This window comes from Betta splendens, chromosome 9 (assembly GCF_900634795.4).
Source record: "Betta splendens chromosome 9, fBetSpl5.4, whole genome shotgun sequence".
Taxonomy (NCBI): Eukaryota; Metazoa; Chordata; class Actinopteri; order Anabantiformes; family Osphronemidae; genus Betta; species Betta splendens.
In genome coordinates this window covers 23,755,876-23,783,424 of record NC_040889.2, presented here as the reverse complement: position 1 = coordinate 23,783,424, position 27,549 = coordinate 23,755,876, and the positions used below count along the sequence as shown (strand labels likewise).

The 27,549-nt window shown below is 47.8% G+C and overlaps 3 protein-coding genes across 6 annotated transcripts in view; 2 read left to right on the top strand and 1 right to left on the bottom strand.

Annotated features, from left to right (window-relative positions):
• Positions 1-14,327, bottom strand: part of dock8 (dedicator of cytokinesis 8) — a 33,688-nt gene extending 19,361 nt beyond the window's left edge. The window contains exons 1-8 of one of the 3 annotated variants that reach the window (XM_029163150.3): positions 14,102-14,327; positions 9,155-9,254; positions 5,953-6,128; positions 5,587-5,658; positions 5,175-5,283; positions 2,728-2,937; positions 2,528-2,613; positions 1,807-1,873 (exon numbers count right to left, since the gene is read on the bottom strand). In XM_029163150.3, the coding sequence (XP_029018983.1) occupies positions 1,807-1,873; positions 2,528-2,613; positions 2,728-2,937; positions 5,175-5,283; positions 5,587-5,658; positions 5,953-6,128; positions 9,155-9,254; positions 14,102-14,154 (873 nt within the window). In that variant the 5' untranslated portion in view covers positions 14,155-14,327. Of the gene's footprint in view, positions 1-1,806; positions 1,874-2,527; positions 2,614-2,727; positions 2,938-5,174; positions 5,284-5,586; positions 5,659-5,952; positions 6,129-7,735; positions 8,014-9,154; positions 9,255-14,101 lie in introns of those variants that run through there. The other 2 variants (XM_029163149.3, XM_029163151.3) reach the window with 2 other exon arrangements.
• A 1,150-nt stretch (positions 14,328-15,477) lies between these two features.
• cbwd (COBW domain containing) lies at positions 15,478-24,374 on the top strand. Of its 2 annotated transcripts, none has more exons than XM_029163163.1 (16): positions 15,478-15,610; positions 15,885-16,015; positions 16,237-16,323; positions 16,501-16,597; positions 16,797-16,888; positions 18,244-18,303; positions 18,619-18,656; positions 19,635-19,681; positions 20,076-20,162; positions 20,246-20,290; positions 20,706-20,762; positions 22,189-22,240; positions 23,335-23,403; positions 23,474-23,539; positions 23,659-23,785; positions 24,090-24,374. In XM_029163163.1, the coding sequence occupies exons 2-16, from the start codon at positions 15,904-15,906 to the stop codon at positions 24,185-24,187; spliced, it is 1,134 nt and encodes a 377-aa protein (XP_029018996.1). In that variant the 5' UTR covers positions 15,478-15,610; positions 15,885-15,903; the 3' UTR covers positions 24,188-24,374. The 2 variants fall into 2 exon arrangements, with proteins under 2 accessions (XP_029018996.1, XP_029018998.1); XM_029163165.3 differs by having other exon boundaries at positions 15,482-15,610; positions 15,882-16,015.
• A 145-nt stretch (positions 24,375-24,519) lies between these two features.
• Positions 24,520-27,116, top strand: foxd5 (forkhead box D5). Its single transcript, XM_029163167.3, has one exon. It carries the CDS (start codon positions 25,868-25,870, stop codon positions 26,903-26,905), a length of 1,038 nt encoding a protein of 345 aa, XP_029019000.1. The 5' UTR covers positions 24,520-25,867; the 3' UTR covers positions 26,906-27,116.
• Positions 27,117-27,549: the final 433 nt, after the last annotated feature.

Sequence of the window (27,549 nt, the reverse complement as noted above, 5' to 3'; positions counted from 1 at the left end):
GCAAAAGACGTAAAAGGGTTCAGGGCACATTCTGCGAACTTCTACTTCAGTTTATTGCGAACACAGTACTCCTCCTAGAACATCATCTGTTGAGTCCATTCTGCCGTTTCTCCCCGATGACCTCAGGCTAGGACCACAGCCATATGTTCTGGTCTGGCCTGGCCGGGCGTGTGTCACGTGATACTCTTCCCCCACTCTGCTCATCCCATAGGACCTGCATTACACCGACCACACCAAAGCAGACCCACCGGCAGCCAAACCGGCCCCATATGTTCTCTGGAACGCTTAGGACGACACGGGAGATCCAGTTACGCGCTTGGAACAAAGCTCATCGCAGCGGTTTGTTTGGAATCCACTCCTGCTAATATCGTCCCAACAGCCAAATTCCTGCAAATATTTAGTGACGGAAATGACCCGGTTCACTTTAACGCGAAGCACACGCGCTGCAAGAGGGACGGTTCTGAGCCGGAGCGCAGAGGGAGAGTCCACTCCTTCCTGACATATGACTTCTTGAAATCACAGAAACAACTCCTCAATAATCAAAGCCAGCTGCTTTGAAACGTCCTCGTCACGCTTCATAATCTCTGGGAACAAACAAACCTGAGTGTTCACCGATTTAACCTCATCCACAGTTGGTTATAACACATTCACTGGCGACACAAACCGCGACGTTGTGAGAGGATGAGACGCGAGGAATGCAGCCACAGTCGTTAACCTCGCACTTTTCTTTCTGAATGACTCACAGCGATTGTTCAAATCCTCGTTCTTCACATTTTCTAATGGCTCTCACTTGCAAACGCAGCACACAGACTGAAGGTGACAGCTCACTGACTGGGACCTCGCATTGGTGGTGTTCTGGCTGCAGGCTGCAGGCTGCAGCCTCAGCGGCGCTGCTTAGCCTGCCCGGTCTTGTTGAGTAACACCACCACACAGCAAAACCACCTTGATTTACACATTTTACTGCCAGGACATGCTTGCGTGGCCTCTATCTGTCATAAATAAGCCACCAGTCGGGTAAAACCCTGCGTCCGCACCTACACGACCAATAACCAGAGCATTACGCGGAATTATACGAACATCTGCTGCAGATTTCACAGATGTGCAACAACAAAACAAGCAGACAGATACTCCCCTGAGACGGAGAAACAGCAGTAAATGGGTGCGAGAGCACAGAGAGAGAAAATGTGGTGTGACATTAAATATAACACGCCACAGAAGAAGAGCAGCGAGGAGACACCGACGACAGGGAAGTAAAGAAGTCTCTGGTGATAAATAGGTCAGCAGCGAAGGCTTCATATTTAATCTGACATCGCACGTCTTGCACTTCACTCAGACACACACGCATCTAATGTCTCTTCAACAGTCTGGCTCTACTCAGTCTAATAGGCAGCGAGTTGCGTTAACCTCCACAGGGACGCGCCTCAGTTCACACTGGAGTCACACTCGGCTCATTCCGCTTGCGTTGCATCTTAACGTGCTGTTGTCCGAACGTGGGCTTATGTGCGTTTCATTTTCAAAACGATGCGGCGTTAAGTCGCCCTCTCGGCCCCGGCATCTGGGCAGAGCTGGGAGGAGGGCGAGGGCTAACACCCGCTCTCATCTGAGAGATCTATGAGCACTTAAGCACGAGGTAAATCCTTCCAGCGCCGTCACCCAACAAACTATCCAGCTGTGTAAATCCACAGGAAACACACACGCTGACACGGCTCTGAATGGTTGAATGGGAGGATGTGGTGCAGTTATTGAACCCTGCTACAGAACTGTAACGTTATAATGTTAACATACAGTAAAGGGTCATCCTCCTACCTTCTTCTTCTCCTTCAAGTCATACAGAGCCATCGTCGCAAACAACGGCTCAATGTCAATCTCGAATCTGAGAGGAAGAAGAGACAGGACAGATTGTTAACACAGGCAGCTCTGTCACCCTGGTTTTCCCTGTGCTGTGCTCGGCCTGCGTCCCGTGTCCCCTGTTCTCTTCCATTCTATTTCTGTGGATTATTTTTGCACTGGGAGCAGTAAGTGATGACATGTTTGAACGGAGGGTTAAAGGATGGCGGGTGCAGCGGCTGCCAAAACCACTGAAAGCAGAGAAATGAGTTCAACTCAGACATTTGACAGGTTTATGGATGAAAAGAAGAATGAATGAGATCAACAGTGTGTGTGTGTGTGTGTGTGTGTGTGTGTGTGTGTGTGTGTGTGTGTGTGTGTGTGTTTGTGTGTGTTTGTGTGTGCGTGCACGCGCGCGTGGCGAGAACAATCCCTCTACAGAACTCCTCCACCCTCCTCCCACTCTACTCCTTCCATCCTGTCGACCACATGCCATTTTGAAACTACTCACAATTTTGATTCATCACATGTGACATACAACAATGTCCTGCATGTTAAATGCTAAGTGATGTTTTCATCAACTTAGGGGGGTTTTAATCACGTCCTTTCAACACGTCCCGCTGTTGGTCACACAAAGTGCAGCTGTTTAAACTACAGAGCCGCTCCCCCTCCTACGGCGTAATGAAAATGGATGGCGTACTTGATGGCCTGGCATCGGACCAGGATACGGTCCCCGACGTGTTCCTTAGGGCAGTCAGGGATGGGCCGGATCTCGACGGCGTCCTCCTGGAACACAGCAGAAGAGATGCGCATCAAAGCAAGACAACAACTCTGCCATTAGACGGAACTCTGCTATACTGGCTCCTATCACATAATCAGGGGGCGCTTGCTTTGTCTCACCTCATCGGCTGGTTGGCACAGGGCAAAGAGCTCGGTGGGTCTGTGGCTGTGCCGGGCCTCCTGGTTGAGGCGGTCCAACTCCTCATGGCTGCTGAAGGCCAACAGTCCCTCCACTCTCTGGTCCGGAGTTAAACAGCGCAGGTTGAAGTCGGAAGAGGTCAGAGTGCGACCAGAGTCATCAGTCAGTCCTGCTAGAGTTGGAGACTTGACCTGGGGTAAGAATGAGGCATGGGGAGGGTCAGAGAGAGCACGGTGAATGAAATGTGAGCAGCAGGTTAAACAATGAATAAATTACTTGCTTTGTAGTATTAACCTGTGTATTATTATTATTATTATTTTTAATATGTTTTTCTGCTGCTAAGCTGCTAAACACCTGAACTACACTCACCAGAACTCCCAACATAAGGCTTTTGAGCTTTAATTTTCTCCTTAATGGTGATATTGACACATTGGGCAGTATCTGATCAGATTGTGTAACAGATCTCTCACTGGGCTGATGGCCAGACTGAAATGATAGGGCTGACTCACTGACCCAGAACCACAACAGCCCCGAAAAACAAGATCACTGGCTGCTGCATACTTCTCACATCCAGCGCCCTGCCAGCAACAACACTGTATAAATGTACCAGAACTGCTTAGGAATAATCCAAGCTCATCAGCTCATGAGTATAATAAAACAAACTACTATTGGTTGGCTAATGGACTACCGATGAAGAGAAGCCTCCATCACCTTGGCTTGTTTCAGAATCCCAACTGCAACCCATGAGTTGTTTCTACGTGTTGCTCCTACACTGATCGGAGCGGTCTTGGTCTTGCCATGGCTCACATTCAGCTGCGGGGCAGGACACAACCTCCCTGTTCCCAAGCAGCTTCCATATTTGAACCCGGCCTGCTGTCATTCTCCCTCCTTGTCTCTTTCACTCCCATCATCCGTCACTGTCACATCCCGCCTCTCGAACCACAGGCTAGGACTGACGGAGCTTCCACCCATCACACCATGATCCCAGGGCTGTAGCTAAAGCAAACTGGACCGTAGAAAAAACCATTAGGTCCTAAAGGACAATGGTGCCGTTCTTCTCTCTTTCTGGCATGTAGATCATGAGAAGCCCTCGGCAGCAATAGGGGCCTTTTGGTTTGGCTGATTAACCAGAATTGGCAAGAATGGGGTGACAGGAGGGGGGCTGGGGGGGGGGGGTCGCTGGTTGTGAGACATGGTTGGGTAACTAGCCAGAGGCTGGGAGTGGTGCTGACTGGGACTAGGATTGGCTGTGACTGCCTGACGCTGGGAACTACTGTAGGACAAAGGAGCTGGAGCGAGGGCAGTGAGAGAGGATGGGAACTTGGCTCCAAATACCATGAAGGAGTGAAGCAGGAATCTGGAATGACCTTAAGGCCTGATGTCTTCGTGGAGATGTCAGCTTCTGACTTTGACAAATGTTTAAAGCGGAGAAGAAATAAAAAAATAAAACTGGAGTGCATAGTACACTTTTCAGATTGAGTTTTGTTCAATCCAGGCTCAGTAAAGCTGAAAGGGCCACAGTCACAGTGGAAAGAGTGATAGGAATAATAATACCCTGCTCTGTTCACAGTCTCTCTGCGTTCCTCCACATTTTAAGGCTTTTCACCATTGCCTCTTTCAACAACACTTGAAGTTAAAATGTCTGCATTCAACAATAAAACAAACATTTATTGGATTTTTTATTAAAGTAAAGTTGCTTAACTTTTATTTTGAAAAGATCCCTGCTGGCCCTGACGGCCATTATCTCACTCCCTCGGGCTCCTTGTTTATTTTAGAGCCTCTCTGAGCGCTGTTCCATCATTCTGGCCACCAGATGTCTCGGACGTTGCCTCCTGCTCCTGTCACCTGATCTTCCACAATATTTTACACACCTGTTTCTAGTTTCCTCAATTATCTACCCAGTGTGTAAACCTGCCGGTTTCGCCAGCTCCGTGCCAGATCGGTCCAGAGTTCTTTGTCTTGCCTCTGTGTACCTGAGCCTGCTCTTAATTCATAATAATAGAACATCACTGCACCTAGTGTGTTGGCGTGTCTGCAACGGGCTCCTCCCTGCTCGCACGCGTCACTACAGTTGTGCAAAGAAGCCAGTTCCTTGCAGAGAGTTAGTTTGGAAACAATACTAATCTCATATTTGCACAGTAAGTGTGATTAGCTTATCTTTGCAAAAACATCTGCAGCTCACAATAGTAACTGGCTGTGGTTTCTTTGTTCAATTCAAACTAAAAGAGACCATTGCTGTACGGCGTTGTGGGAGTTCTGAGTGGAGTGACGGAGGAAAACGCAAAGAACGGTTGAAGTGTAGCAAACCGATGCAGCACGTTGCACAAGACGCTCTTTTAAAAAGACGTCTGACGCTTCTCCTTTAGTGAGAAGAAGAAAGATGTATTGCCACAAACATCAAAGACTTCGCTGTGTCAGTGCTTCTTACTGGTTTCACTTGGTTTTCTGCCTGGACATCGGACTCGAACGTCTGTTTCCGAAGGAGCTTGTGCACACCAGACCGCTCCGAGTAGGAGCTCCAGCCGTCCCCCTGGCACCTGAAACACACGCACACAATCAGAAAAGATACCCGTGGCTACAAATGATACACCTCTATCAGTTTAGATAACAACACAAACAGAAACCTTACGCAAGAGAGAGAGAGAGTTACACAGAAGGAAGAGTGAGCATTCCAGTCTATCAGGTAGGATGCCAGCGTGTTCCAGACCCTTTTGTTTCCATGTGTCAGCTGGTTTGGGGGTTCTGTCCCATCACGTTTCATTTTACTATACGTGTGTATGTGTAATCAAACCGCATAGTGTACACTATTCCACTGAGTGCTTTTGTTGACTCTCTCTTACCTTCTAGAGACCACGAGCCACGGCTGGGTGTAACTCTTCACGCAGTCTCTCACATGGGGATCCAGCTCCTCTCTGCAAGGAGAGGTACACGCACGGGGAGGATGAGAACATATGCACGCGCAGACTTGTATGCGAACATCGACTGAAAACGTGGCATTCCTCTCTGTTGTTAATCGAGGTCAAGGTTTAGGAAGGAATGAAGGCCTTGGGCAAGCTAAGACAGTGGAACAGGCCCCGACAGAAGAGCTTCACAATGATTTTAGACTATAAGAAATGTTTTACAGTTCCATAAAGACTGTAACCGACACGCTCTGCGACGTTTCTGGGTTCTACTACACTGCCTAATGTCTGCTGCAGGTTACCCACCCTTCTGCGGGGACGGAGTCTCGAACGGTGCGACACTCCTTGTCCACCTGCTCCACTTTGAGGTCGTCATCGGGAAAGTCTCCGATTTCTTGCATCAGGACGGAGTCGCCGCTTCGTAGCTGTGAGATCAAGAACTCCTCCAGGTCCAGAGGCTCCACTGCGTCATATGACTGGGGCTGGACGCAGGAAGAGGATAGAATTCAGTATTTTAACAATGTTTGACAAAGTTGTGACTGATTTATTCGTTTTTCCAGTCTGTATTCTGCAAAGGTGCGCTGAAGGAAAAGAAAACAGTGGGAGCAAACATGCTGACTGATGACTACTTTCTACTTCATACCTGTCGAGGAACAAAGATAGAAAAACAGAAACTGGAACAAACTTGCCTGTATCAGACAGTCGGCCGGTTTTTCCTTTTTTCTGGGAACCTATTTTTAGACAGCCCACTCTCCAGAGCTACAGTAGATCAAAGGCTGGGCTGCAACCACTCTATGTGGACTACAAATGGGCTGAATGTTTCATATGGGCCTTTAAATACTGTTAAAATCATCAATACACAATGAAACTAATCCCCATTGCTGCTTAAAGGGGAGGAACGGATGAGCTCTCTATCCTCTCAAGGAAAGAATAACAACACTGAGGAGATAAGACGTCCCTTTTGTGGCCCAGCTGGCCGTGGTTGTAAAGGAGGCACCTGCACAGAGCAGGTGCCTCTTTGAAGAGTCTGATCACAGTCTGCAGGCTGACGATGATTCAGGCAAAAGCATGGAAATAAACACACCCCCATATGTCCTACAGTAGAAATCCCCGAAATAACCTTTTGCATATATGTTGAGAGAGTCACAAATTGGGGGGGGGGGGGGGGGGGGGGGGGGGGGGCTCTGACGCTGCACAGTCTCACACGGAGAGCATCTGCATGACAAACAGGCAGCGGGTGAAAGAGTGTGAGGAGGAAAACGGTAAAGTATAGCGCTCACGCAGCCACAGGGAGAGAGAAGAGACGCGAGTCAGTGCTGGGCTCAGCGTTCAGATGCTGCTTCAGACATGTCTTTGCACATCAGCCCGACCCGAGGAGCATTTTCCTCCCCTGTGCAGCGAAGTGCATTGTACCACATGGGGCAGGGTTTGTGGTTAGCATGCAACCCAAGAAATAACACACGCACAGCCAGGCTCAACAATGCCATTGTTATTATCCTAAATGACAGGCTTATGAAACCCTCAGCTTCTTCGTTCCGAGGAGTAAATGTCAACCTCAACAGCAGCCGGTTCCCTTCGTGTTCCTGCCTCACAGTTCAAACGGCCTTTCAGCCCTCTGTTTGCAGGACGTCGCCTTGTCTACACTGTATAGGCTGCAAAACACAAATGAATGCAAATCTATGCATGCTTCTGATTAGCCTCTACAGTTCTGTGGATTCATTCACAAAAAAAACTACTTGCCAAATCAGCAGCCAGACTCTTTAATCAACTTATTCACTGGTGATTATAAGACAAAGTGTAAGACTTGAATGGAGCAAGATGTGAGATATACGCAACTGAAACAGCTGACAATACAGGCAAATGCAAAGACTTTTGAATCAATTACTAAAAAGGACGTTATTTTAATTTAAATATTTTCCATTTACAAACAGCATCTAGATGAGCCGCAAGAGAACACAGATCCAAAAACATCCTGTCAAACTGCACTTTAACAGCTACTTAACTCAGATTTTAACACATTTGAGCGACAGAACATCGTAGTAAAGTTTATTAAATGCAAGCTGTGCTCATACGGAACTTTCAGACTTACCCTGACGAAAATGTGAAAATGCACCAAAAAAAAAGGAAGAGAAACAAAATGGCGCGCTCCGGATACGGGAACCTACAGCGCACACCTACTGAAGCTAGATACGCTCGCTGAAATCAGGCCACAACATAGATCCTCTTTGAATTATTCCTCATAATAGAAGCTGCACAACTACATTTGTCTTTCTAAAAAGAGGAAATGCTGCAATCAGTCAAATGAAAGTTTGACATCAGCCTAAAAGCTGCACAATGCAGCTTCAGAGCAGAAGGTGGTCGGACAGTTTAGAGCTGAAAGGAAGAAACCACAGCAGGAAGTGACATCACCAAGGCGTCCCTTCATCAACTGGTGTTTCAACGAACAGGAACAGAAACTACAGATGCGCAGACATGTGCATGCTGCTGATATACACACAGAGGTGCTACAGGCATTCACAATCAACAGTGATCCATGTCACGACCAGCAGCAAACATCTCTCTCTCTCTTATCTCTCTTTGTTAAATGCAGCTGCTGAATAATGGACGCTGACATCCCAGAGATTATCACTTTACCCCCCTCCCCGCAGCACAAATCCAGCCATATTAAAGATTTGCCCGTGTAAGCTGCAAGGTAAGCAGGCCCCATCCAGCGCCTGTCAGTGGCCACGGCGCTGACCCATTTCCTAAGCACGTTAGGACAGCAACCACGCTGCAAGCTCCAAGCTGGGGTGGTATGGATCAGTGCCCCCCCCGTCAACTGACGATCCCAAGGATCATGACTGGGAAAGTATCAAAGTGCTGCGGCTCAGTCACACACACACCCGTCAGGGGGCTTAGCATCTAAGCGCTCCCGCAAACTTAAAATGAGAGCGATGTAGGGCAGAATAGACAGACGTCGAGTAAGACAGAAATAGAAAACAGCTCAGAGATGCGCGTCCGGGAGGCGGAGGCAGAAGTTCAGGGGGTACCACAGAGAGACTGAGAGCAGAGAGGGAACAAATCCCTGTAAAGGATTACTGTGCATCATCCTGTGCTGCTGCTGCTGCTGCTTGTGAGAGCAGGAATCAGTCTGTCTGCTAAGCTCCAACTAGAGGCAAGACAACAACCTGTCATCGCAGCCTTCAGTCCTCTGCACAGGCTAAATGACACTAGAAACCAAAGAAGAGCATTAACCCATGACTAAATAAGTACTAACATCCAGCTCGTCTGCAGAAATGCTAGTAACAGTGAAGCTTTGCTGATCTAAAGGCATGTTAGTCAACTAGATGTACAGCTCTGCACCGTCTTTCCTGTGAAACCAGTCGGCTGCCGAGGCACGTTAGCTGCTGCTTTGTCCTGTATTTTTTGCAGCTAGGTGTAACTAATCGAAGCTTCCTGGATACGAATAGCTACCAGATAAAATTACCCAGCAAAGGGCTGAGGTACGGTTTCATGAAAGGAGACTTACCACAGTGAGGGCGGGAGAGGCTGAGGCGTTGGAGTTGGAGCGGCTGTGGTAGAACCCATAGCTCCCACCAAAGTGTCGCCTGATCTCCGCAGAAGAATGCCTGGAGAAAAACACACAAACATCAGGATTTAGGAGGTCGACAACACCTGCTCCGCCGGCGTCCCCGAATTGTGAAGGTGATGACAGTAGAAACACCTCCCGTGATTGGAAAGCCTCACAGTGAGTCCTAATGAGAGATGCAACAGCAAGTCCGCCTTTGTTCTCCTGGCATTAGTTTGAATTGGCGAGTCGTGGCGATTCCATTGAATCCATTGTTGGCCGTCTACACAGGCGCATCTCCGCTGGTGCCTCAAGGCTTTGTCGCGCTGGCAGCCATTCAGCCCGTGGAATAAATATGGTGTCCCAATTTAAGGGTCAGTCTCGAGCAGGAAATCAACACGACACCATAACAGAGAAGTATTCAAATATGTAGTGTAGACGGGGCCGGGCTGTGCCTTTGTAATTACTTCGCTATATTATTGGACCAGAACCGAGCCGTGCACAATGACCACTTTATTCACCGCAGCTGAACGACGAAACGGCAGATTTGTGAATGTTTACGCGGTCCGTTTACGTACGTGTGCGAGTAGAAGGCTTTTCGGTTGTGCGTTATGTCAGATTTGCTTATTTTTTGTGTGCGTTTTGCATGTGCCGGCGGCAGAAAGCGTTTGCTGTGCTGTCACGCTGGGACGGGTCGCAGAGCAAATGGGTCACATTCCCTCGGCTGCCCCTGCGGTCGGACCCACGGGTTCACGAAGTCCCTGCAGCCTTTGTTGCGATAGCCGCGTCGCTAACTGCAACCACAAGCCCGTCAACGCCACCGCACGGAATGCAACGAGTCAGAAGGCGGCTTCATGAACCGAAAACTGCATGTATATGTATCAGGCGCGGTGAAAACATGTACCCCTCCCCATCACATAACATGCTGAGTCAATAAAATAACTGCATGCCAGAGGAGACATGGGTGGGAAGCATTATGCAAAGACAGACGCAGAGCAAAGTCCAAAGTGTAGCACCGGTTTATTCAACCAACTCCTTCTTACAAAGTGTGTCACAGCATCCGATTTCCTCAGTGACCCCATTTTTCTTAATCACAAAGCAGCTGCGAGCTAACGTTTCACACCTGCACACACCTGGCCACAATCCCACCGGGGGGGGGGGGGGGGGGGGGGGGGGGGGGGGGAGATCCTGCAGAAAGCCACACGCCCGCTCTTACTCTCAGACCACCTGCTAGAACCTGACCATGGAGATAAGGAAAGTACAGTAAATAAGAAGCTGGATCTGCTGACACGGCGGTTCTTACTGTTGTCCTTCTACCTGAGGAGGAGGAGGAACTATGTCGCTGCTTCCCTTTGAAATGGGAACTGGCTACTGCTGCCATTTTTTACGTTTGTGTGATAAATTCATGCCTTGGGTGAATAAAATGCAAAGTTTAGTGTAGTTTTATACAAGACAAGGCTTTGGGAGAAAACTGAACAGCAAACAGAAAGCAAACAATGGTGGTGTGGTTGTTCTCAACTTGCAGCCAAAAGCAATTTGAACCCTGGTAAAACTCCTCATAACTTCACTTATGAAGAAACAAGTCTGATCCCACGTGTAGACTAGACTAAGTCTGCTCTAAGACTTGGACCGGGCTCAAGCGGACCAGCTCGTACCAGGGCAGACCAGACCCTGTATTACGCATTTGTTTGCACCACCACAGCCTCACACACATGGAGATGTGCGATTGCTCGGTTGCGCCCACTGACACACATCCAGGTCTATAAAAAGGCCGCGCAAGTAAAACAGTAATCAGCTTCTGCCAGCAGAGCAGAGCAGGCATTATTTTACTACCAGCAGACAAACAGCTTGTCACAGCAGACAGCATCTGCCGTCCTGCCTAATGGGCCTGAGTCGCAGCGTCGGACCCAAAGCCAAAGCTGCCCGAGTCAGGGAAATGGAAATTTGAGCTTTTGTGCTCAAATGAAGCCAAAGGCAGTCGAGCGCGTTCCTCCTGACGACGCTAATCTTTCATCTGCATAGTGACCTTCGCTTACAAAAGGCACATTCTTCGCTCAAACTCTCAGCGCGATCAGCTGATGCCGCACGAAAGGACTTCCACGTACGCAGATCGCAGCGTGGACGCAGAGCGGCGGGTTCGACGCGAGGCCCAGATCCTGAGCAAACAGGCGCCGATGAATCAGCCTCCTGAGTCAGGGCAGTTCAAACAGGAGCTGAACACGAGCCGAACGGCTGACGTCAGAGCGGAGCCTTATAGTGCACGTATAGGCCATTTTACAGCTTTCAGGCCATCTCACCGCTTCATCTCCCGCCGCCGCCGCCGCGCGCTAACGCGCATCGAGGCCTTCAGTTCTCACTAAAAAACAGGCGATAATTAAGGCGGAACCCACAAAGCCCGATAATGACAACAATAACCCGGTTCCCCGCTCGTCTCCTCGGGATATATTTAGACGAGGTGATCAGCGCAGATGAGGATGGCTCCCTGGAACAGCTGCTCCGTGGAGCCGGAATCACAAGCGACAGCGAGCGGCGGCAGAACGAATGGAGGCTGATGTTTGGAGGTTCGACCCGCGTGACCGTCCCGCTGCGTCCTGCAGCACGGGGCCGCGCCGAGCCACCGAGAGAGAGGCCTTTAATCATTACTCCACATTCTAGCTGATCATTTATGGTACGAAGTCGCACGTTCCTGGAAACGGAGGATGGCGTAACATTAAGCGCACAAAACGCACAGCAATGATTTGAAACGAGATAAGCGCTGGCAGAACAGCTGAAATGTTCAGTTCAACCGAATGAAGGCAAACGTCGGATCGCTTTGTGCCATGACGTGATCACCACCAACTGTTATTATCCCACTTAGATCATCATCATCATCATCACGTTTAGGGCAGACACCGCACTCTGATTTAAAAGCTCTTATAAAGTCACGTAGAAAGTTTCATCATTTGTCATCCGCCCCATGAGCGGAGCCACGTGATTGGCTGTATCTGCCCGACTATCAGCGCTGGCTGCTAGAGCTCGGTGGTATCTCCCGTGTCTCCTCCTTCTTCTGTGCCTCAGAGGAAACGCAGGAAGGCGCGGCGCACGTGACAGGAGGAGGGAAGCGGACCGCAGGGATGCCCCCGCCTGCAGACCGCCTGCAGACCTAATGGGCCCCGCCGCTATCGGCACCATCGCCGCCGAGCTTCCTGTGACTGGGAGGCTCGCACAAACACAGCAGCGGCTCAGAGGTCGTGTCGGCCTGCGGAGTCCGGAGGCTTCGACCGAGGTGACTTAGCAGACGTCATTAACCAGAGACCGGAGGAAATCAGATGCAATGTAATCCAGATGCCACTTAAGAGTCCTGCGCGACAGAGGCCCCACATCCACAGCTGTTCTCACACCTGTCACCACATTCTAGAGGGCAACATCCCAGTCGGAGGCAGAGCCGTCCGTCAGCCTACGAAGACGCGCACGTTTCCTGATTTGAAACCGTCACGAGCGGCAGAAAGCGAAGTGAAACCGGAGCCGGGCTGCTCACGGGTCGCAGGATTTCCTCCACACGCCATCCTGATAGAGAGAAGGCGCGGGGAGCGGAGGGAGAATCTACACAATGTGTCTGAGCGGAAAAACCAATTCTTTACACCTGACGTGTGTGTGATCCACGACCGATGATGCCTGTTAGCAGGTTTTTCAGGCTTTTATGTACATGTGCTGCATACTTAACTTTCAACCTGTGACCAGGGTTCCTCTTTGTTTATGTCTGGAATGAGTTTCCCTCATTGTCTATTGCGAACCGCAAACATCACCGACAGACACTGGCGTCAAGTCCTTTTGTCACGTCTCCACGGTCTATCATCAAAATACATGAAACTGCTCTCAACATAAATATTAGGGTGATGACGACGACAACAACAACAACGCAGTGACGCTACACTCCAGGCTCTGTGACAGCGCAGCATCTCCTGAGCGCCGTCCTGCTGTCTCATCGCTGGCTTCAGGCGTGACCCCGTGTCCCTCAGCAGCTGAGCTCAGCTCTGCACAGCCAGTACCGCTTGTTTCTCTTTGGCCGTTCACAAAACAACAAAACGCACTGCAGCGAAGGAGGACAGAGGATAAAATCTGGGCAAACGCTAACAGCAATCGGCCAATTAAAAATGGCCTTTTACAATATCTGCATTTGTGGATAATCTTGAAGCCAAACTAGCAAAATAACCAATAAACTATAGTAATAGTTTGACTTGCTTATTGCATCATGTGCACCAGTTACACTTCCCCACTTCCAAACAGTGAGTGAGCCCCGGGGCATTGTTACACTGCTGCTAATCGTGTATTTGTTTTAACGAGTTGCGCCACGGAGGTGGTGGTGCACAATAGACACTTCCTCCACACCTGGTCGGAGGCCCAGCGGGAACTACGATCACATCCCCGCGCGCTCGCAGCAGCTCCGCGGAGCCGTCGGACGGCGCGCGGCACAGGAAGCGCAGCGGCCGCATCAGAAACCCTGGGCACGGACTCAGCATCCTCGTGTGGAGGAAGTGACACTAACATAATAGAGATTGTGAGCGCGCTTCGAAAAGTCCAGCGTTGCTTCCTCCGCTTCAGAATAAGAATGTGTGTAAAAAAAAGCGAGCCGACAAAGAGGAACTGGTGTATTTATGGTTCTCCGCATTTTAACACGCTAACCTATGGCCGCTCTATTAAGGCAGTCGTTGGCCATTTGTTTTACTGCAGGCTGCTTTTCTTTCGGGCCAAAGTGAACCAACCTGCGGCACCGAGCTTCTCAACACGTGTCTGCCTGCTCCGCTGTCACAGCAGCGCTCCCACCCATTCCTTACGAGGAGTCACTCAAAAGTTCGCACCCGACCCGCCGCGGCTGAGCCTCGCACCGCAGCGACCGCCGCTTCCGACCGGGGCCGCGTGCGTCGTTACCTGTTGATCTTGAGCGCGAACGCGCGTCGCTCCGCGCTGCCCAGGGACGCCATGCGCGCCCCGCTCGGGCTCGGGCTCCGGGTTCGGCTGCGCTGGCTTCGGCGTTGAGCTGCGGACCCGCAGCCTGACTGTCACCGACGCGCTCCTTCCTTCCCCCCTCACCGCCGCGGCTCCACTGTCATGTCAGCGCTCATTATGGCAAAAGGAGGCGGCAGCTCTGGGTGTAAACTTCCGCATTTGATTTGAGCCATCCCGTAGAGAGAGAGAGAGAGAGAAAGAGAGAGAGAGACAGGGAGAGAGAGCGAGAGAGGAGCAGAAACCAGCGGGTGGGCGGGGGTTGGATAATGGGACACCCTGGACGAGACGCTCGCGCTCCCTCGCTGCAGACACGTGTGCTTCAGGTAGTTTGTCCACCGACCTCTTTTTTTCACCCTCCTACTGTTTAAAAGCCCAAAGAGGAACCGCGTCCACTGTCTGATGAGAATCAAAGGAAAAGAAAATCAAAGTCCGAAGCCCTGGGACACGCCTTGGAGCAGGACCCCAGCAGACCGAGCTGTTGTTGCTCCTCAACATTCCCTGTGGTGTTTTGCTGTGTTGTGGTCGCTTTGAGACTCTTTCGGTCACTGCGTACGGAAACTTTGAAGCTGTTCCGAGTACCATTTTTGGTTGTTTTTGTGACTCTTTGTTGAGCGTGTTTGAGGCCCGTGTGTTCAAACAGCGTCTCCAGCCCAGAGCCCCGTGACCCCCTGGGGCTTCGGGCATGACGTCACTCCATCTCAGCCACACCCACACCCACAACCGTGCTATCAACAATAGACGTTTTGGGGAACTCTCTTATTTTGTCTCATGTGACGCACGTGTGCAAACAGTGGGAACTAACACGTATGGCCAAAGGGCGACCGATTGTCCCGTCAACCTGTCCAGCATTGCTCAACAGGCCGACAGTCTCTGACTCTGTTCCTCTGTCACATGTCTTCCTTCACCACATCCATGAACTTCCTCTTCTGCCTTCCTCTAATACTCTTTGCCTGGCAGCTCCATCCTCCCATTATTCCATAACTGCATATGTCCAAACCATCTGTGGACCGTCCTACCTGCTTTTTGTCCAAGATGCTAATTTCTAATGTCTGTGGTTTCACACACACATATACGTTAATGTTGTCATAAACTGCTTTTTATTGCCCTCTCGTGGTTGAAGCTTGTCATCACACGAGGTTTAGTCTTTTGCCGGAGGAACTTATGTGGGATTTATTTTTTTAATTCATTGCCAGTAAAAATACACATGTAATTGTGTTTTTCTTCGTCTACAAACGTTAAAATTATTTATACTTCTTATTTCAAGCACGTACGTTTCTTGGCCGTGAATTAAAGCGGAACCAATATCTCTACTCCAGGATTTAATCGGAACCTCTACAGTGTAACACGCTGTCAAACCGCACAACACCAGTAGCACGGGAGAATATTTTGGTTTCAGCATTGGAATTCTGCATTTGTAAGAAGGAAAATCAGGTAATGTGTTTGCATTCGTCGCATTTGATAGAAGACTCGCCTGTTTTACTGTCTTGTTGTATTTTTGTAGATCTTAGACCCGGTTCGTTAAATGGCATGCTCGTTATTTAAACGGATGTTTAATTGGATGTTATAGTCATTCGTGTGGTTGTTATCCCTACAGAAGTATGATGAACTAGATAAATAGTTGTAGTCAACGACAGAATAAGTTGTTAAGTGATCTTACTGTGAGTGTGTCTGTGAGATGACTGATCAGACCCGATCCTTCCAGCAGACAAACTTTTATTTCTGGGATGGATGGCATGATGGAGGACGACGATGATTGTCCGGAGCTGGTGCCCATCAGCAACCAGCCTGGTCCTACTGCAGAGCAGATACCTGTCACTATCATTACAGGCTACCTCGGTGAGAGGCGATCCATATTACTCAGAGCTTTAATTAGATTAGAGCTGGGATAATTTGCCTCAAGGCAGTATTTGCCTCAACCTGCAGCTGTGCTCATTCTACACCTGTTATCTTTCATAATGACATGAAATGGAGGTTATTCTAGACAGCGACTAGTTTAATTGACAACGACTGGTATTTCAACTAATTAATGCCTTATAAATGCCTCTGGTCTTCTCTAGGTGCTGGGAAAACCACACTCCTGAACTACATATTAACAGAACAACATAATAAGCGGATTGCTGTCATACTCAATGAATTTGGAGAGGGTAAAGCACACATCCTTTGCAATTCAAGAGATTTCCACTAGAGAGCAGCATGGTAACATTAACGAATATGCAACTGTAGTGTAATTTGCCTCTCACTTACACATTAATAATGTTAAGTAATTTAAAAATGTACAGATTAACTCTCTGATCGTTTGCTACTTGCTTCTCTCTTTACAGGCAGCGCGCTGGAGAAATCCCTAGCAGTGAGCCAGGCAGGAGAGCTGTATGAGGAGTGGCTGGAGCTGAGGAACGGCTGCCTGTGCTGCTCTGTGAAGTAGGGAAATGAGCTCAGTCATTCATAATTTCAAGCGACAAAATGTTTTGTTGTTTGGTACAAGTAGGTCTCTTTATACTTTAGGTATTTTTATGGGCATGGTATTATTAGTATTGGTTTATATTGTATTGTATATATCTTTTTTTGTTCATTCTTTCACTCAACTATGTTTTTTTTGCGTAATGTTTTGTGCTTTCAGGGACAATGGTCTAAAAGCCATCGAAAACCTGATGGAGAAAAAAGGAAAGTTTGACTACATCTTATTAGAAACTACTGGACTTGCTGATCCAGGTAACATGCATTTTGCAGAATTCATTCAATATAAGATAACAAATCTGCTTTTCATTTTTGCAGAACATTGTTGTTTTAAACTATGCCATGTGGAGTATGTCGACAGTTGCTTGCATCCTGTGAAAACTGACGGAGTCACCAGCTGTTTCACCAGCAGGCGTGTGTGTGAACGACATAGTTCTTCAGCCCACACAGGCATCAGACAATCAGCTGGCAACACATCATCCGTTTTATAATGTCTGTCTAATGCCTGCTCATTGCTGATCACATGGTTTTGATGACTTAGCAGCATAATGTGATTTTTAGAAAAAGGTAAATTAGATCCTGCTGGTATGCACCAGATTAATGGATGTTTTACTGAAGGATAACCGTTAACTGTGCTGTTGATTTCTCTGTGAAGCTCACATCAGATGCAAAAATAGCTCCAATCCAATCTACAGATCCAAGTAGCCAAAATCCATCAGACCAGAATCTGTCCGTTCAGCTCTGAGCTTTGAATCAGGAAATCAATATTAGACCATTACAGGGTGAGCGCTGAGACGATCAGGGTGTGTCGATAAGTGACAGGTGTCAGGAGCTAGTGTCACACACCGCCAGGCCCCACACACAGAACCAGCAGAGCACACTCTGACTGGGGCTGCCCTCACTCCTCGGCCCTGTCATTGGCTGAGACAGGCTTGTTATCAACTAGAACAGGTCTGTCATTGGCCCTGGCAGCGCTGTCAATCATAACGGCTCCCTGGGGATTCTGGCTTTCCATTCAGGAAAAGGTTGGATGAGTTATGTGAAGCATGCCACTCAAAAACGGTGTTTTCGTTACGCACCCATCAAATATTTACAAAGCTTTTTCATCCTCGCTTGGCAGTTTGACAAAAGTGCATTATGTGAACAAGCTGTGGCTGGCATGGTAACATAGGCTCTTGTAATAACCGCCTTCACAGGAAAATAGAAACAAACCAAATGTACCAGCAGGAGATAAACAATTGAAAGGTTCTGATATTGGTTTGATCTGTTTCACAGTTCCGAGTTTAGTGCAGGAAAAAAATGCACACAGGATTTCTGAAAACAGTGCAGCTTTGACTCAAACACATAAAGTTAATAAAGTACCAAAAGTATTAATTCATCAAAAGAAAATAACTCTACTGTTAATTAAGCAAAACCAAAATACTTACTTTTTGCCACAGTTAGTTCAATTTAAGTTTTACTGTTTTTATTTAAATCACGTAATTTAAGTTGGTAATTTAATTATAAATAGTTAAAATCAAAACATTTCTGTTCTGAGCTGATAGATGTAGTTTTTGCAAAAATGTCTCATTATTAATTCCATCTAACAAACCTCGTCTGACCCCCTGCAGGAGCTGTGGCCTCCATGTTCTGGGTTGATGCGGAGCTTGGCAGTGAAATCTATTTGGATGGTAGGAAAGTTGCCCACAGTGTTTGCCCTTCATGTATTGAGACTTGTTTGAGCTGTGCTTCCTCTGTTTGCCGCTTAAACACTCAGTGTGTTTATTGCAGGGGTTTACTGCCATGTTTGTAAGAATGTCATATTTTACTTTTGAACTGGGCTTCATTGCTTTAACTAAATTCCCAGCTGCTCGACCAAAGGTGTCTTCAAGTAGCTGAAAAGGAATCTTTGAACAGACTGATGAAGCCAAACACCAAAAGGCAACAGAAAAAAAAGCACGTTCACAGACTCATTGATTCCCTGAACCCTTATGTTCCCTCCTTAGGCATCGTCACAGTCATTGATGCCAAGTATGGACTACAGGTATGTGAAATAAAGTGTTTTTACTGTTTCCACATTGTGTTGTTCTCTGCGTTGATCATTTGTGTCTACTTTATATATTTTTTTCATTTAATGTTGGACCACAAGTTTAGTTTTTGGACTGTGTGTGTGTCTACTTGATTTATTTGTCTCTTAGTCAACAACATTCAGCATTAACATCTAATTGTTAGCTGGACGTCTTATTCCAGCGTTTGCTCCTCAGCAAAAACAAGATGAAATGTTCTTATTTGAAAGTCCAAATAAAATGTTGAATCTGTGAGGCTGCTCCTAAAGAAGCACACTTGCTGGCACACCTCCCGGCCTCCCTGTGGTCTTTAAAAAGGAACAGGAGAAGTGACACTGTAATAATGGGCTCTAATTTGAAGGTGTCACACTCAGCGAGGTGACACATTTCTTAGCCTGGGCGCTGCTTTTCCCTCCGAGTGGAGAGGGGGCCAGATGAAGGAGACAGTGACAGGAAGAGGGAGAGGGTAAGTCATAGTGAAGGAGTAATTGATATCAGAGATGTGACCATTGTAAGGGGGCTGTCGCATCCTCTCACCTGCCTCTCCCCTCATCTGTCTCATGAAATATCCATCTGTCAGCGGAGCGTCCGCTGAACTCCACCCCCTCTGAGAGGCCTTTGTCTCTAGAAGCAGCCATCAGCTGGGTTTTATTTAATGTGAAATATTTCAATTTGATATGTTGTCATTCAGAGCTGTGACATAATCCCGTCAGATTTGCACTCAGGGGTCCAGATTAACGCCTCCTGCTCTGTCTGTTATTACACGTGAAGCTGTTTGGAAAAACTCTGCTTCCACAGTGCAGGAACACACACAGGAATGAAGAGAGACCCCCTGTGGTTCCATGTGTTGAGGAAGTCAGTGTTGAAAGCATGCATTGGTTATTAAAGGACATGTTTTAGGGAATCTGCTGCATTAGTGTGTCTAAATATTTTGTCCACTGTCTCCGCTCTCGTAGCAACTAACAGAGGAGAAGGCAGAAGGACTCATCAATGAAGCAGCCAGGTATGTTTGATGCAGCCGGTAAATGCATACATCTCGGATGAAAAGCACCCAGAACCCTTTGGTTCCCCACAGCAGGTCCCGCGGCGCGTCGCTCTCTGTTCTCCTGCCTCCCGCTCGTCTCGTCTCGCCTCTCTGTTTGTCTCCTCCAGCAGCTGTGCAGTGTTGTTGAGCAAATACACTGAAGACGGACCAGTTGCGTGACCCTTTGCATTCTTGGTCTTTGTTTGTGTTTTCACCTCTAAGCTAAACAGTGCTCAGCTCCTATTTGAGTTCGGCTTGCTTCGCCCTCTGCCACCCATGAAAACACCCACACACACACACACACACAGCTCGGGTCGTCTGTGTCAGATTGTGTTTTCTCTGTTGCTGAAATTGAAGTCTGGTGTGTTTGCAGACAGATTGCTCTCGCTGACCTGGTCATTATCAATAAAGTAGATCTGGTGAATGAGGCAGAACTAAAACAAGTCAGAGACATTATCAGGTCAGTGTCTTGTATTCCTCTGGGCTCCACTTAGATTTCATATGTTGCATCTGTCAATTTTGGGCCTTTTCTTTTCGCTTCAGGTCTATAAATAGTCTGGTCAAGATTCTAGAGACCCAGAGATCAAGGTGAGTTTATTTCCCAAACCTCTAAACTTCATCATTGTGTGTCGGATTCCCCGTGTGGCTCAGAGTAACAGATGAGCTCCACGTGATGCTGCTGCCGCTCAGATCTTTGTATCAAAGACGGAGCTGCGGAGGCGTGACGCTTCTGGAAGAAACCCCCAACACTCATACATGCACACATACAAACACCTAACCTTCTGCAGTGTCCAGTTACCCACAAGCCTTTGCCTGCTGTGTGTGTGTGTGTGTGCGTGTGTGAGAGAGACAGAGTTCACACCGGGGTGAGCAGATGAAAGGCACTGGGCCACGAGGGGTTAATCGAAAAAACATTCTCGCTTCCCGGAGTCAGTTGTGATGAAAGCTGAAGTTTATTACCCCAAAATAATCAGATATGAAATAAAACCGATTTCTTTCACAGGGTGGATCTCACCGACGTTCTGGATCTGCATTCCTTCGACAAGAACAGTGGAATTAAGTGAGTTATGTCCCTAAAAGTTTTAAATAGTCTTTTTGACACAAACCACAAAAGGCCTCTAACTTTTGGCAAAACATCTGACTGTATTTTGACTTCCCCAGTGCTGGTCGGTGTGAATGCTGTAACCAGTGGTCTTTGATACTGTTGCTCTCCATGTCTCTCTCTAATTAACAGACTCTTTTATTGAGCGTCCCCCCTGTTACACCACCGGGTGGTCATCATATTGTATCCCCTGTAGAATGTCATTATCATGAATAGAGTCAGTGTTCATCCCTTCATGTGAATGAAGCGGGCCGCGGTGTTAAAGCTCTCTTACATGCCCTCGGTAAGTGTCTGTGGGACCAGCTGCAGAGGATTAGAGCTGTGTGTGTCCACTGGCACCCGAGGAGCCCCACTTGTCCCAACAGATAGCTGCTTTCCCCCTGCCTTTGAGAGTCCGGGCCCCGCCTCCCCACGATCCCATGCTGGCTGTTTGAAGCGGCCCCCCGCCGCTCCGCCTGTGTGGTACTAACAGCACGCAGGGCTCAAGCTGCTGGACACAACATTTAGCCTCCTTGTGAGGTCAGGGAGGAGAGGGGGCGAGGAGGCTCTGATGGGGAGAACAAGGGCTGGAGTTTGTTTGGGGGTGTTGGTCAGTGTTTTGTAGGATTTAATTGCCATCTCTAAAGTTTTCACAAGTCCATTCAGAGTTGTGTCATTAGGTACTGATACAGCACACAGAGTATTATACTGCCAGACTAAACACAAAGTCCATTCATCTCCGGGAAAGAAGGCTGTAGAGGCGTAATAAGAAAGACGGAGGCACATTTGTAAATCTAGATTGTTAATTAAATTAACTTTATGTCCCAAAAAACATTTTATATTATTCCTTCAATAATAAAAATCTAAAAAACAAAAACTAGACTGCATTGACACAGACCTTTAGATGAACCATGGAACGCTGAGGAAATCAAAGCATAATTAAACATATTCAGTTTTTAAATCTAAAAGCAATGAAATGAATGAAATGAAATGACACCTGCTGCTGAAACAGTTATCCATTACTGCTGAGTGCAACCAGTTAAAAAAAGGAAAAACATTTCTCCCAGAGTTTCATATTTTCAAAACTAAAAAAGCATTATCTGTAATTTACAAAAAAAGCACAATGTATTTTTTGATTGTTGCTTTAATTGTCAGATCCACTGACAAAATCACGCATTTAGTAGACATACTAAAATATTTTCAGTGCAAAAGAATGGTACGTTTAATTAGTCTTAATAAAGATTTTTTATAACCTTCCCTCAGTGAGACCATATAAGGCAAAATGATGTCATTATTATATGTAATAATCTCATTTTTATTCCAGCAGAATTAAATAGAAAATACAGTTGTTCCTAAGGTTTTTAATGGATTTTGTTTGTTCTGATGTTCTTTTCCCGTCTGAAAGCCTAGCAGAGAAACTCCAGCTGCTGGAGCCTCCAAAGCCTCATCTTGACAAGGTATTGTTTGCGTTCCGTCCCTTGTCTTGCCGTCTATGCTCCTCTTTAGGTTTTCCTTGTTTTGTTTGCTAATTTATTTCAACACATCATTTCCTACAGGACAAAGGGGACTAGGCTCTCCTGAGGCAAAAATGAGGCCTTGCATTCCCCCGGGCGCTGACACTGTAGTGAAAACCCACTCCCTGCTTTAGTGGGTTTTTGTGTCGAGATCGACTTGAGGCTTTTGATGTTTTTCTTTTTAAGCCGGCGAACGGAGCCAATTCCAGTCAAACGCGGCAGCATAGGCGCTAAGTGGCTCTAGACCGGGTGCACCGCGCTGGTTAGACTGGACAGAGCCGCATGCGATGGCTTTGGTCTGGATGTCGTAAAATGAAGAGCTCGTTTCAGCTTCTAATAGGCAGCTGAACGTCAGAGAGGAACGGCTGCTCTCTGTTGTTCCTTATTTCAAATATCAGTTTGCTCTAGTTATTTCCAATAAAGCTGCAACTTATTAGACTTCCTCTGGCATCAGTTTGCTGTGGCGTTTTCATCAGAGTTGAGCCCAGGCGACTCCTCGCAGCGGTTACAGCTCTCTGCCCATCAACTTTTATCACAGGATGAGGGCAGATGAGAGCTGTTTGCCTGGGTAAATAACGCCATTGTTGTCTGTTTTCGCCGGGTTTCCTTTCCCGCATGAGGCTCACCAGTCGCTCAGCCCCTCCGCCCTCCCCTGCTCCCCTTCTCCCCTCCTCCTTCCCCATGTTGCTCTATTCATGTAAATGAGTGTGCTGTTATTCTGTTGTTATACCAAATGACAAGGAAGTGTGTAACCTTAACACTTCAACACAAACCGCCCCCCCAAATATCTGCAAAGTGTCCTTTTAATGCCGTAAGGAAGTTTGGAGGGGGGGGGGCAGATCAAGAGGGGTGTTTCTTTTAATAAATAACAGTTTAAATATCTTTAAAAAAACTGTAATTGAGGTACATGTGACTACTTGAAGTAATAGAGAAAAACTCTTAACTGGCCTCCTTTTTATTTTTGAGGCAAAAAAAATGTCTGATTTCAGATAAACATGTAAAATCTATCTGTGGTTTATTTCTGATCTGACCCTCAGAGTATTTTAACTGTGACCTTTGAAGTGGCAGGTGATCTCGTTGAGGACGCCTTAAACGTCTTCATCCAGGTACATCCTTCACATCGTCACTGAAAAATCAGCTTTCTAAAAGTAGTAAACATCCATTTCCCTCTTTAAGGACCTTCTGTGGGAAAAGACGTTCAAAAACAAAGACGGGCGACCCATGAGCGTCATCCGGTTAAAGGTACAGTAGAGCACGACAGCGGCCGCGGGGATGAATGGCAGCTGCTTTACATCTGTACTAAGCGGCTCCTAATGCCTCATTCAGCCTCGGTTAATGTGTCACCCCTGCGTTGCTTTCAGGGCATAGTCTCATTGGCAGGTAAAGCCAGCCAAGTGATGCTGCAGGGGGTCCACGAGCTGTACGAGCTGAACGACACTCCCCAGCTTTGGGAGGAGAACCAGCGGATCAACCGACTGGTCTTTATAGGTGAATGCGAGCTCCGTTCTGTGTTCACACGTCTTCACTCACCGCGGTGAAGGCTGACATTTTGCTGAGGTGCATTAAAGGTCACCGTGTTTAATTTGATGCAGACTGTTTAGAGAGCAGCGCCGGTGTTTAGCTGAATTGCCACATTTCAGCTTGTAAACAGGTGTGTGTGTGTGTGTGTGTGTGTGTGTGTGTGTGTGTGTGTGTGTGTGTGTGTGTGTGTGTGTGTGTGTGTGTGTGTGTGTGTGTGTGTGTGTGTGTGTGTGTGTGTGTGTGTGTGTGTTAAAACTCACTTTGTCTGCAGGGAGGAACCTGGACAGAGACGTTCTGCAGGAACACTTCACTTCTGCGGTGCTACAGGGTGTCGGGATGAACAGGCCGGATGCTCTCCTCACATCTTAACAAGGAAAACTGGTGACTGTGGAACATGAGTGGAGGCTCTGCCACTTTGGCCAAATCTGGGACTGTCTACAGCCATTAACCCCTTCCTTACACGTCGATGAGGATGACATCACAGACTGGAACTTTATGTATGAAGCAGCCAGAACTCAAATTATTAAATTGATCTAATTAGTTTTTTTTTCCTGAACATGTCTGAACTTTTTGACTATACTCACACAATCACTTTTTAATCAATACTAAACACGGTGCTCTCTAACAGCAGAGTATTAACATAACAACGGAGGCCGAAGTCTTTGTGTTGAAGTGGTACGTTTTTAATAGTGTGAAAATGTGCAGGAGCATTAACATTTAGGCCTGTAGTAAAAAAGGGCGAGGGTGTTTTACAGGTGTCATAGAAACGTGCTATAATTTTTGTTTTATTTAAGTTGATCAAAGAAAACCTGCATTGTTGTGTCCTCAGATTATTGTTATTAGTTAGTTCTTTTATTTAATTTACTCTGCAGCTGTGTCTAATGTAACGGTGATGCCACCTGACGTTATTATAGCTTAACCTACCTGAGAGAACACGTGACATTCATTTATTGATTGGCCGCAGTGTTGCTCTCGGCACCATCCGCGTGTCTTAAGACAGGCAAATTACAACCGTTTACATATTTGTCACGCAAATCTGCCCTGATACGGTCACGTGAGGGCCATTTCTCACACCGGGCGCGCACAGTGGGCCCGGCCACACGAGGAAGTGGGTGGAGATTTCCCACCTTGTCGAGCCGCGATGTAGATGATTTAGCAGCTCGGATTTAACACGTATCCGCCATTGGAGCGGTGCGCTTTGAGGATGGCCCCCGCTCATCCATCCCGCCCCGCGAGGCCGAGCGGAGCCCCGGAGCCCAGAGCGCCCCGTGCAGCTCAGCCGTTTCCTTCCCGATTCTGATGCTGATGGCCTCCTTAAGGCGACTATTGCCTCTTTTCTCTGATATCCGCGGGGAGCCCCATCACGGCCATTTTCATGGTCACACCGCCCGCGGGCATCTGAAGGTGGCAAACTAAACGAACCCGCGGGGGTTCCGAGGGGAAACACGGGGTTCCTTATCACGGGTTAGGCGTGGTGTTAAGATTTACAAGAACAAACCACCTCTGACCGAGCTGCGGCATTAGTGCTAATGCCAAGTGAGGAAAGCAACGAGATTTAACCTTATCTTCTTGTAAATGTACGGATAAGTGGTTCAAAATAAACTTCACAGGAAATTCGGTGACATCTGACATCACCGTGCGAAGCAGTTCTCGTTTTTGTTTATATATTTTAGTTTTATTTTATTCGTTATTGTATTCGGTACTTCGTCTATACTGATTTACCACATTGGCTAAAATACAAATTACCATCTATTGTCCATAATCCCCGCGCACTTTAGGACGCATGCCCCCTCCCCACCTGTGTGCTTGCTCCTTCTGGCCCCCCGCAGCGAGGGGCCACTCTGATAGGCTCCCGGGGCTAATGGAGCAGGCCCGCGGGGCAGCAGCCTCACAGCATATAAAGCCTCAGCTCTCTGCCACAGCAAACACGGTTCAGGAAGAACCCGGCGGCGGATGCGCTTTTACGCACGAACAGAGGCCTTTTGGTTCGTGCCATTGGTGTCTCTTTAACTCATATCCACGCGCTTTTTTAACTTCAGACCTGTGATCATGACTCTTTCTGGCGAGTCTGAATCGTACCAACACGCTGCTTTACCGACAGAGGAGGATGAAATTGACATAGTGGGTAACGGTGACCCTTCCCTCGGGCGTTCGTGCTCCACGGACCTGAGCTCCTCGGCAGATTCCGGTGCCGAGTTTGACTCCTCGGAACCGGACTCGTCGGGGGAAGGCGAGGCCAGCTTCTACGCGGATGCGCCGCCGTCCAGGAACGCGCAGAGCAGCTCGGTGAAGCCCCCCTACTCCTACATCGCCCTCATCACCATGGCCATCCTGCAGAGCCCGCTGAAGAAGCTGACGCTGAGCGGCATCTGCGACTTCATCAGCAACAAGTTCCCGTACTACAAGGACAAGTTCCCCGCGTGGCAGAACTCCATCAGGCACAACCTCTCCCTCAACGACTGTTTCATCAAGATCCCGAGGGAGCCCGGAAATCCGGGCAAGGGCAACTACTGGTCTCTGGACCCCGCGTCGGAGGACATGTTCGATAACGGCAGCTTCCTCCGGCGAAGGAAGAGGTTCAAGAGGAACCAGCCGGAGTTCAACAAAGACGGACTCGTGTTTTGTTCCAACTTGAACTACTACCGGCCGTACGGGCAGCCGTACTGCGTGCAGAGCCCGGTGGGCGCCCTGCACGCCGCCCCTCTCCGGTACGTGCCGCTGCGCGACGCCATCGCCCCCTCCCTCCTCCTGGCGCAAACGCTGAGCGGCGAGAGCGCTGGGCCCAAGGACTTCAGGGCGCAGTTCGGCCCAGCTCTGCCCACGGGGCCCAAGCCCGGCCCGCAGGCGAAGTGCTCGTTCAGCATCGACAGCATCATGAGCAAGACCCCCGCCAGCGGCCCACGGAACCCGCACTCCCCAAAGAACCCTCACGCCGTTCTCGATTACGGCCACGCCGTGCCCGGTCCCGCTGCCTGTCTGGTTCCGACGGTCCTTCAGCCCCACAGGACACGGTTCTTCCCTCCTGCCATGCTCAACACGGCTCCTCTAATAAACGAGCGTCTCAGACTTTCTTACGCTCGCTGCTGAAAGCTTTACTCGCAAGAACGTATGTTTGATATGTGAAGACACGTTGTTGTAGATCATTTCTTAAAGAAATGTTTTAATTGCATGATATTTATGTGCGGTCATATTCATTCCGTGTATATAAGATGAGTGACGTTATAATATATTTGTTAAACTGTTCTAAAACTGTCTTGATGTTTTTGTTAATAAATAAACAGTCAAAATAAATGTGAGAAACATATCATTGTTTATAGTTCTTTGTTGCTGTGATTTGTACATATTGGTCTGAATCCGGCAGAAAGTAAAAGAAAAAACTAAACAAAAAGGCAAAATCAATAATTAATCCGTTAGTAAGACTTTTTACTTTAATCGGCCGTATTTGTTAAATCCCATCAATGATCTCAAACCTCAGTTTCATTTTGCAAAGAACCAGTAACACCAAGTTCTAAATATTTTGCACAAAATGACGTAATGTTTAGTCTGTTTGAATTCAAAAAGGGTATTACTGTAAACTTACAGTTACACTTAGTGCAGGTATTTTGAAGTATATTGCTGTGAATCATTTAAAAACAATGTTTTACTTTTTCAAGAAAAGCATAGTTAGTCAGCACATATCAAATAACATCAGTAATGAAACATACATAACCTGCCGTCAAAATATACATGTA